This window comes from Echinops telfairi, unplaced genomic scaffold (genome assembly GCF_000313985.2).
Source record: "Echinops telfairi isolate 266 unplaced genomic scaffold, ASM31398v2 ScPeMD7_7457;HRSCAF=8495, whole genome shotgun sequence".
NCBI lineage: Eukaryota > Metazoa > Chordata > Mammalia > Afrosoricida > Tenrecidae > Echinops > Echinops telfairi.
In genome coordinates, this window is record NW_022111357.1 from 14,022,787 (window position 1) to 14,033,722 (window position 10,936).

Consider the following 10,936-nt stretch of genomic DNA (forward strand, 5'->3'; position numbering starts at 1 on the left):
CCGTGGGAAGTAGAGGACCCGGCCTTGCTTCCAAGGCCCCTTGGGTGGGCTTGGGCCTGTTTGTCTGCAGCTGAGGGCATTGATCCAGAGAGGCCTAGCTCCATTCAAGGCTGACTAATGCCAACTTCCCCGGTGGCAGGGGAGCACTTTTGATGACATGTGTCAGGGGTCTTGAGGCTCACGGGGGGTGTGTGTTAGACTGGGATGTCTAGAGAAACAAATCCAGAGACACTCATAAATGTGTAAGAGGGAACTTGATATCAAACAGTAATTTTATATTGAGAAAACATCCCAGCCCAGTCCAGATCAAGTCCATCAGTTTGATATTAGCCCCTATGTCCAATACTAATCCATAAATTCCTCTTCAGACTCACGCAGCACATGCAATGATGCTGAATGCAGGGAGGTCACAGGCTGGTGGGTGGAAAGTCTTGTGGATCCAGTAGCAGTGGGAGCATCTCAGTGCTGGCGTGGGTTTCCACAGTGGCTCCTCCAGCTCTCTGAGGGTGGCTGCTCAACGGGAAGGGGAGCAGAGAGTGAGGCTCTTTACTGGGCTCAGCAAGCATCCACGTGGTTTGTCAACAGGAAGACCAAGGCAGAGAGAGGAGAGGTTTCCAGAATCCTCATGAGAAGGCCATGCACACAGCGAGGGATTATCAGGCTGGGACCTGATTGACAGGCTAGACTCCACCCCTTCACTCTTCATACCCTCAAGTTGACAGGAGATTGTGTAACTCCCACGGGGGGTTGATGCTTGTGAGGATTTAATGCCTCAGGCAAGGCAAAGGCTGGAACACAGTCCAGGGACTGGGCAGTGATGGGATGGGAGCCCGGCGCCGCTCTTCCAAGCTCAGGGAGTCCGTGCTTTTCCCTGAGGCTGGGTGCTGAGTGGGAAGACCAGTGCTTCAAGGGGTGGACTCTGGAGCCCACCAGCCTGGGTTCAAGTCTGCATTCCTCCACAGACAGCTACAGGCCCTGGGGCAAGCCGAGTCCTCCTGCGCCGCAGCGTCTTCATCTGTAAAATGGGGTCCACTAAAAAGGGTGGCCAGCTATTGTGAGGATGGTGCCCGGCAGACAGTCCTTCCTTCTGCTGTTCCCAGAGTTACTATGGGCCGGCATCTACCTGACAGTCCCTGACCACCACAGTGCCGCCACCACTGCAGCCGCCGCATGGGCATTCCTGAAGCTTCCTGACCCTCGCCCCATCCAGTCCCACCGGAGCTTGTTTAATCAGTGCCCAGCAGACTCTACAAATGCCTGTCCAATGACGACTGCCCACTGCCTCTTCCCTCACACCCCAGGGAAACTTCCATCACGCTTCATTCTGTCTGTGGCATTGCCTGCTCTGTGGAGGTGATGGAAGAGACCAGGAAAGGAATTGTTACCCACACATACTGGCCAGGACCCAAGGAGTGAATCCACGAATGTGCCATGAATGAACCTTGACATGTGGGAAACGCTGGACAGCCGCTGGTTTTGTAGCCAGCTGGACCTGGGTTTGAATCCCGCCACCACGGCGCGGCTGACTGGTTCTGGGGAAGGGCCTTGCTTCTCTGTTTCTTCACCTGGAAGTGGGTTTGGTCACAGCCCTGTCCCCAAGGTGGGTGGGTGCTGTGTGCTCGGTGAGCAGGATATGTGGCAGGGCAGGACCCCAGGCCGGGGGTGGGGGTGGGTGGAGGCCCAGGGGCTCTTGGTGGCAGGCTGTGGCCCCTCCTCCACTGCAGTCCCGCCCCCGTGGTGACGACCTTGCCCCTGCCTATCTAAGGGACAGGAAGGAAGCGAGGAGGGCAGCAGCTCGCAGCTTCCCCTTTTCTGTCCTGCTCCGGGCGCCCGGCTCCTTCCCCCACAGTGCCTCTGAGCAGGCAGCAGAGCCGCCATGGCCCTCCGCACAGCTGCCATTCGCCAGACCTGCTGCTGCTTCAATGTCCGCGTGGCCACCACCGCCTTGGCCATCTACCACGTGGTGAGTGTCCGGCGGGCTCAGGGAGAAGTGTGTGTGTGTGTGTGTGTGTGTGTGTGTGTGTGTGTGTGTGTGTGACTAAGCATGTAAGATATATGGGGCACTGTATGCGTGAGGGTTTGTAAGGCACTGTAAGTGTGTGATTGTGTGTGACACTACGTCTCTGGGTGACTGTGTGTCAGGGTTTGAGTGTGGGTGTCTCAGCCTCTGTGAGTGTGTGAGTGTGGGGCCCCCTCAAATCTGAGGGCCACCATTCAGGGCTCCTTGGTGGGATCTTGGGCCCACCCCTCCCTGCTCTGTTGTTTCCCCTCTGTGGACTGGGGCAGGGTCTCTGCAGCCGCCCCATCCAGGGCCCTCCGCTCACCATCCAGTCTGCAGCTCAGTCTCTGCGTCTGGAAAATGGGGCAGGGGCGCAGCCCCCAGGTAATCTGGGACTAGGTATATGACAGCACTTTGGGCAGCCAGGAGTCTGGGGGAAAGGTAAGCCTGGCTTGTGACAGGCTGTGGGTCAGCTCACCGGCACCGGGCGTCCCTCTGATGTCACAAACATTTCTAACACAGGGGACTCTGAAGGGCTGTGACCACTGGCATCACATATGCACGCACACATACAGTGCTCAGGGAGAAGGGTGTGTGTGTGACTGAGTGTGTCCTGTGTATGGAAGGGATAGCACCAAGCCAGGGCTCGTCAGAAATGGCTTTGAGCTTCCATCTGGGAGAGGCAGGCTGAACCCTTTCAGTTTACAGCTGAGTCGAGCCTCGGCCTCCCTGCCGAGAAAAACAGAGGCCTTGTGGTGATTACATGCCCGTCTCCAGCTCCTGCCGAGTGACAAGAAGGACATACCCCCCCACCCCCCCCCACGCTCCCCAGCAGTTCCTCTTCTGAGGCTGGTGGTGAGAAGGCCTTGTTTCCTGCTAACCCTCCTTGTTCTGCGTCAGTCTGGGCTGCAGGCTCCCCTCTCTTTGGGGTGGCTGATGGTTAGAGTCTCAGTTCTGTCTCATCCAGACCGCTGCCCACCCACCCCCCACCCCACCCTCCGACTCCCAGCTATACCCAGCTCCCCCAGACCCTGACACCTCCCTCCTAGGGTGATGACTCAAGGCCTGTGGTTAGCAGTTCTCTCAGTAGCCTGGAAGTACTTCCTCAAAACCAGCCCAACGCGGCATGCCAGGCATGCACTATCAGCGGCTGCCAACTGTGCCGCTCTGCCCGCATCTGCTTCCTGTCGCAGGCTGGGCGAGCACCCTGGCTCCCGAGGGCCAGCACCCCTCAGCAGCTCAGTGCACAGCCGCAGCACCCAGACTCCTGCATGCAAATGTGCCTCCCCACTTCCTAGCTGTGCAGCCTTGGGCAACTTACTTAACCGCTCTGAGCACCAGCTTCTGCCTTTAAAAAGCAGGCCTGAGAACAACCACAATTCCTACGCTGTCAGCTTGCCGTGAGGACCCCGGGGCAGTGTCTGACAAGACCGAGCAGCTGCCTGGCCAGTCGTGGCTCTCAGGCCCCGGCCTGCCTCTGGACTCTGTTCAATTCAATCTCCTGCAGCCTAGGGACAGCGGTCACTACCTCGGAGCATTTAGGAAGTTCTCGGTGCAGTTCTTGGTACAGAGTCCTCGGTCCGGGCTATAAAGCCCCCATTCTTGCCAGGAGCCCTCAGGGCGGGGGCAGAGTCTCTCATTCACTCAGGGCCATGGTGGTCATTGTGACTCAGTGTGACCCTGTAGGACAGGGTAGAGCTGCCTCCTGTGGTTTCTGAGACTGTCACTCTTTATGGGAGTAGAGAGCCTCATCTTTTCCCAGCAGAACGGCTAGTGGTTTGGAACTGCTGACCTCGCAGTCAGCAGCTCAACTTGTAACCATTGTGCTATCAGGGCTCCGTTGGCACGTGGTCAGGCTCTGTATTTGTTGCCTGAGGACTGAATCCTTCAGGAGCTCTGGTACTTGGGGTCCCTGAGGGACATTAGAATTGTGGCACACAGGGAGTCCAGGGACCCATGGTAGCCCTAACTCCAAGGGCCCCCCACACAGTGAGCCTGGCCTCACCCTGGCCGGGTCTACAGGTAGCTTCCCCTCTGCGGACCTGGAAATAGGAGCGAGGGTGGGGCAGCCCAGCTCCTGGGCCTCACTGCTGCAGTGGCAGTCTCTGCTCCCTCTGATGCTGGTGTTCCTGGTGTCCCTGGCCCTGCCGGCGGGCACTCAGCCCGGGCCCCCTGGGGTAGGAGGAGCCGGGAGAGAGAAGAGCCAGCGTGGGCCCTGCCTGCCAGGTCCTTCACAGGGTGTGTGAGTGTGCATACACGTGGGCATGCGCATGATGTATGTGTGTGGTGCATGTGTATGTGGGCGGTACATGTCATGCGATGTATACTTGTTGGGTATGTGCCGTGTATGTTGGATGTGTGTGAGATGTCTGTCCGTGGGGCTTGTAGGATATGTTCACTGGTGAGATACTGTGTCTATGGTGTGTGTGGTATCGTGTTTCGTGTGCTTTTGTTGTGCATGCCTGCGTGCTGTGTGTGTTTCTGCCGTGTGGTGTGTGTCACGCGTGTTTGTGAGATGTGTGTGTGGCATCTGATAAAGGGAGCAGGGACAGAGGCCCTGGTTGGTGCTAACCCTTCCATTAGAAATGCTGTGACATGAGAGAGGGACACTAGTAGTCACAGCCCATCAGAGTCCCTGTGGTGTCTTCCCCAGGGCACAGGTGGACCCCACACTGTCCCTCTGCACAGCTGAGTCAGGCTGGCGGCGTGGCAGGGTCTGTCCTGGTTTCAGGAGGGGCTCCAAGCCCCTCTACCATCGCTGCAGGCCTTCCACTCAGACAAAGTCCTTAGCACTCCCAAGGCCAGACTGGCCCTGAGGGACTGAAGGACATGGAGCCATCCTGAACCTTGGAGCCTCTAGGTGCTCGGAGATGGTGCAACGCCCCCAGCGGACAGCATGGGGTGGGAGGCCCCTAAGAGACAGGTGGGGCCCTGAAGAACAGTGTGGGGTGGGAGTCCTGTGGAAAGTTATGCACTGAAGGCCTGAAGGCCCAGCCTCTTTCTGAGCTTCAATTTCTCCATTTAGAAAATGGGTGTGTGTGTGCAGGGGGCGGGGGTGAGGGGGTGACAGGGTATGGACTGTCAAAGAGGTCTCCAACCCCTGTGCCTCCAATACCAGGTAGGTCATGCACCCGAGTGCAGTGGTCAGATGTGTACCCAGTTGGCCCTTTGTGCCCATGAAGGACTGTGGGCCTGGGTGGTGGCTCTTCTGCTCAGAGAAGCAGGAGCCCAGGCTTTCCGGGACACCTTCTGGTGTTTCTATGCTGGCGACAGTCAGCTGAGGAAAAAACCCATTGAGTGCAGGCCAAGCTGACTCCTCTGCAGGCTGCCCCGCCGACCTGCCCCCTGCCACATCAGGGTAGGCTTCCTGGAGGTGGCGCCAGTGGCAGAGGGAGCTAGACTGTGGGGTGCACAGGTGGGGGAGCGGTGTGCACAAAGGGGCGGGGCTGTTGCAGGGGCATGGCAGAGGACCACCTGGTGGATGGAGGAGGACTCCCAGGGACCTGACCTGGGTGACTGCTGCATTTGGGCTCCCGGCTGCCTACTGAACGCTCAGTAGTTTAAACTGTGGAGGAAAGGCCGGCCGGGAGACCTGCTTTGAAAAGGAGTGCGGCCTAGAAAACCCGATGGGTCCATTCTGTGCTGTCCCACGAGACTGGCTGTACGGCATCTAACGGCCGTGACTGGCTCTATGGCATCTAACAGCAGTCACCGCCACACGGCTTGTCCTGTGCCTTGTCGGGGGTTTAGCAGCATCCACTGGAGGCCAGTCGCGTCCCCTAACTTTGAGTTCTGACAACTCAAAGCGTCTCCAGGAGTCCCTGCGTGACATGAGCAGTTCCTGTGCTCAGCCGCTAACAGTCGGTTCCACGTTCAAGGCTGTTCAGTTGTTGTGGTTAGGTGTCCTCGAGGCGGTTCCGACCCAGAGCAGCCCCACGCACAGCAGAAGGAACCCAGCCCTGTCCCCGCCATCCTCACCCCGGCTCCGATGGCAGGGCCATTGAGGCAGCCCCTGTGTCCGCCCATCTCCTTGAGGGCCTTCCTCTTTTGGGCTTCCTCTGCTTTCCCAAGCATGATGTCCTTCTCCAGGGACTGGCCCCTCCTGACAACACGCCCAAACGGTGTCAGACAAAGCCTGGCCGCCCTTGCCTCTAAGGAGCACTCTGGCTGTCCTTCTTCCAAGACAGATAGATGGGTTTGTCCTTTGAGCAGCCCATGGGCCTTTCAATCTTCTTCTCCAGCACCACCATTGAGACACATCGGTCCTCTTTTGGGCTGCCTTATTCAGTGTCCAATGTTCACATGCATAGGAGGTGATTGAAAATACCAGGGGTTGGGGCCGGAGCATCTTCGTCCTCAAAGGAACATACCTTGCTTTTTAATCTTGTGCAGCACACTTTCCCAAGCCCCAGAGGTCCCTCTAGAGAAAGGCCTGATGATCTCCTTGCAAACAAGGAGTCTGGGGGCAGCCTCAGGGCGAGGCAGCTGGTGCTGCTTATTCTGCTGTCACAAGGCTGGGTGTCCCTGAGGAGGACAGAGCAAATCGGTTCAACTGATGGGCTAGGCTGGGCCTGCAATCGGTGTTCTAATAATATATAATACAATCGGTGCCCAAGAAGCAAGGTAAACATGGCCTTACTTGTGCTTACTAACTGCAGCCACCAATTGCATGTTTTTTTCACTACACCTGACCTTCCGCGTCAAGGTCTGATTGGCGCCTGCCTCTTTCCCACCCCCACACTGGCTTCGCATAGAATCAAAGCCTCTTTGCAAATGTCAAATCCCCTGATAGGGACTGGCACCCAGTAAATAAGGTAAGCACAGGCTCACTTGTGCTTCCTTACTAATGTGTATGAACAATTACACATTTTCCATCACATCCCATGTGAAATTCTTCACTACGCATGAGGGAGGAAGCACAAGGGAGACTGTGTTTGTCTTGCTTATTGGGCAATCTGCCCTGTCTGTATCTCATTGCCATCGAGTTGCTTCTGACTCATAGAGCTCCTACAGGACTGAGAAGAACTGCCCTTTTGGGTTTCCGAGACTGTGGTAACTCTTTACCGGAATAGAAAGCCTCATCTCTCTCGCACGGAGCGGCAGGTGGCTTTGAACTGACCTTGTGGTTAGCAGCCTCACACTTAACCCACTATGTCACCCGGACTCCTCCTCTGCCTATAATGCACCTACAATATGAACCGTGGGATGATGCCATGGGATGGTCTGGAGCAGAAGGCTTGAGCACAGAGGAGAAGCCTGGAAGCTTTACCACTGGCCCAGGCAGGCCTCTCTGGGCTGGGGTCGGCCACTGATCCCTGTAGGGGATCCTTGTCCTGCCCCCTTGCTGAAAGGCTTCTGCTCCTTCCCGGAAGGGCTCGAGCTTTTCTGGGGCGCAGGCATCGGGTGGCAGGTGTGCTGATAGGACCTCGAACATCTGGGTGGAAAAAGAATCTGTGCCCAGATGTACCGATCACCCAGAGTGGTGTGTCATCTGGAGCCAGCCATGGGCGGCCACCCTGCACACTCTGAGCTATTCGTGGAACTGGTCCCTCTGGGGAGGACCAAGTCGGCGCCTGGGTGGCCTGAGAAAATGCCACGCTTCATGAGTCTGGAAGGACTCTTAGGTGCCCAGGGGCCCACTGGGGCCCCGGAGCCTGGCTGCGGGCCTTCCTCAGCAGCCCTCTGGGCCTGTGTATAGGGTTCTCTGGGGCATGCTGGGAAGCCAGAAGACTGTCTTACACGAGCTTCTCTGGCCCTGGCTTGCCTGTCAACCCCAAACAAGGCTGCTAGGTCAGTGGTAGGTGGTGGGGACCACCAGGAGACCTGTTGGTCTCCAAATAGCTCCTTCTGTCACCTCTATTCTCCGAGGTGCTTGGAATTCCATCCTCAGAAATTCACCTTTGGGATCAGAACCCCACCCCCACTACAAGTTCCGCCCCTTAGGGAGAGGGCACAGGTCCACACAGGACGAGAGGAAACAGGCGGAGACCATGGTGGCTGTCTCATTGTTCACCTCTTCTCTTCTACTTTCCATTTACTACAACGCACATGCACTTCTTCTTTTAAATGAACCTTTACTTACAGAACAGCTAGATCCACTGAAACGCTGTAAACCGTTTAACAAGTTCCGACACGGCCCACACCCTGACCCCGCTGTGCTGGACTTCACACAAGCGTTTCCGTTCCCCAGGCAACCCCGATGCTTTCGAGTACCCCGGAGCCCACACCACATTGCCGTGTGCTGGCTGCTAGCTGCCTCCGAGCCTGCCCCTAACTCACGGCCACACCCTGTACAATGGCACCGCACAGCCCCTGGCCACGAGTCATCCCTCGGGGTTGGAACGCCGTGGCCCGTAGGCTATCACTGGCTGGTTTTCCGAAACCGACATTGCAAGGCCTTTCTCCCGACCCTGTTGCTGGAGTCGGTTCTGACTCACGGAGGCCCCGTGGGTGTCAGAGCAGAAGCGTGCTCCACCAGGGCTTTCGGTGGCTGCATCTCAGAAGATGGATGATCCCCGAGTGCCTCTTGGGGGACTTGAGCCTCCAGCCTTACAGTGAGCAGCCGAGCACGCTGTTTGCACCATCCTTCCTCAGTTGTCCCCGAATGTCCCGTCTGTCCCAGGATCCCACGTGGCACCTGCCTGTCTCGTCTCCTTAGAAGAGGCAGGGCCGTGTCCTGGCTCAGAGTGTGATGAGACTGTGCTGTGTCCTCAGCCCTTCCTTGTCTTTTTTGGCTTGGGCTAGTCCTGAGGAGCCCTGGTGGCACAGTGGTTCTACCTTGGGCTGTTAACTAAAAGTCAGCAGTTTGAAACCACCAGCCACTCGGTGGGAGAAAGTTGAGGCTTTCTACTCCCGTAAAGAGTTACAGTCTCTGAATCCCACAGGGGCAGTTCTACTTGGCCTTGTGTATAGGGTAAGGTGACCAGATTTTAACATTGGTAAAGCGGGACACTATTGATAAAACTCATATCCTGGCAAAATAGCCACATGGCAGCCGGAAAGCGTATACCCTAGCTTGTTGTGCATTCTTTCCAAAAATCAGGACTTTTTAAAAACGCCGCGGGACAAATTGTTAAAAATCGGGACTGTCTCGCCAAAAGCAGGCTGTCTGGTCACCTTAGTATAGCGTTCCTGAGTCAGCACTAACTTGATGGCAGTGAGTTTAGATTTGAGACGCGTCCTGGGCAGGCATTCTGTAGAGGGTCCCTCAGTTGGGAGTCCTCTGATGGTCATCTCACGACCACCCTGGGCTTCTGGGGGTTTGCCCTGGTCAGGTAAGGGTTGGGCTGTAAACAGGACCAGCCACGTCTCTGGGAAAAACCACAGTGTCTCAGGTCAAGGGTTGCAGCTTCGGAAGCCCTGTGCAGGGTCCTGCTGAGTTAGAACAGACTCGCTGCTGGGGGCTTTGTTTTAATTTCATTATTCTGGGGTTGGGGGAGGAGGGCATGCTGTCAACACGTCCTATCCGGGGCTCATCCCGTAAGGGTGACTCAGCACATGGAGGCTGACCCAGATTGCCTGCCTGACTTCCACGCTGCCAAGGGACTCCCGTGCCCCACCCCCTCGCACTCTGGAAGAGTCACTCTGCACAGTCCACGCCGCGGCAGGGGGCGTGTCCCCACCCCCCACCCTCCACCCGTCCTCGAAGCTGGTGGGTCTGCACAGCCGATTTAGAATTCTTCTGCCCGGGACATTTGCAGCTTTACCCCTGTTTGTTTACTTAGCCCATCAGCAATGGACTTCATAGCTCTCGGTTTGGTATTTTGGCTGGTAATCCAGTGCCTCTTTATTTTGTTGCTCATGTGTATCCCACTCCCCACCCCCCGTAAAACAACTTTTATTATTTAAAGGGGCCTCTACTGCCCTGGACGGAATGGGACTCAGATCTCAGACATGGCTTTATGTGTCCCACCCTGGGCCAGGACACAGCGCTGACTGGTCCAGACGAAGGACTCAGTTGGCCAGGACCAGTTGTGGGCTGAGGACTTTGACCTGGTGGCCCAGGGGAGGGGCCTTCGCCCGGCCTTCCCAGCGGGGAAGACTCACTGGCGAGAGGCTCTTTCAGAGAAAGCTGACTGCAGGGCGAATCGGACTTCAGGAGGCTAAGGGCGTGCTGAGCCGAGGGAGGGGCAAGCATGATTTGGAGGGTGAAAGGACCAGGAGAACTTTGGAAATAAGCGCTGAGAGCTGGGGTCCAGTGCGGGCTGGGCAAGGGGCGAGGAGTCCTAGTGGAGCAGGGGTTATGCTCTTGGCTACTGACAAAAGGTGGTGGCTTGACCCAGCCCATTGCTTGGGAGAAAGATGTGGGTTTGGTAGAGGCTTACAGTCTTGGGACCCTGTGGGGCAGCTCCAGTCTGTCTTATAAGGCCGCTGTGAGTCAGAATCCATTCAAAGGCAATGGTTTGGTCTGGCTTTCTTTTTGTGGCAGATGGGTTAGAGGTGTGGGAAGAGGTTGGAGAGCGAGATAAGTAGGGGTGAGGTTGGACTGAGGCACTTGGCCCCATTTTCACATGTTCCAGAAGAGAAAGCTGAGGTCCTGGGAGGACCCCCGATGGCTCCTGGTCACCCAGAATCGTGGGACAGGGCCTTGCTCCAGGCCACCTCTGCCCAGGGCACATGAGGCCAAGTCCAAGGTGAGAGCCTGGGAGTGAACAATGAAGCTCTCGGCCCCACCCACCAGGGGCTTCCCTTTAGAACAGCGGTTCCCAACCTGTGGGTTTTGACCCCTTTGGGGTTGGAACAACCCTTTCACAGGGGCTGCCTGATTCATCACAGTAGCAAGATTACAGTGATGAAGTAGCCACGAAAATAATGTTATGGTTGGGGGTGGTTGGGGGGTCACCACCACATGAGGAACTGTGTGAAGGGGTTGCGGCTTGAGGAAGGCTGAGAACCACTGCCTTAGAATCTCCGAATCCCCAGGGTTCCTCCCTGCTC

At 56.8% G+C, this 10,936-nt stretch overlaps 1 protein-coding gene across 1 annotated transcript in view; it reads left to right on the forward strand.

Moving 5' to 3' along the window:
• The first annotated feature begins 1,809 nt into the window (after nucleotides 1-1,809).
• LAPTM5 (lysosomal protein transmembrane 5) overlaps nucleotides 1,810-10,936 on the forward strand; it is a 31,818-nt gene continuing 22,691 nt past the window's right edge. The window contains exon 1 of the mRNA XM_004705039.2: nucleotides 1,810-1,963. Coding sequence (XP_004705096.1) covers nucleotides 1,877-1,963 — 87 coding nt within the window. The 5' untranslated portion in view covers nucleotides 1,810-1,876. The remainder of the gene's footprint in view (nucleotides 1,964-10,936) is intronic.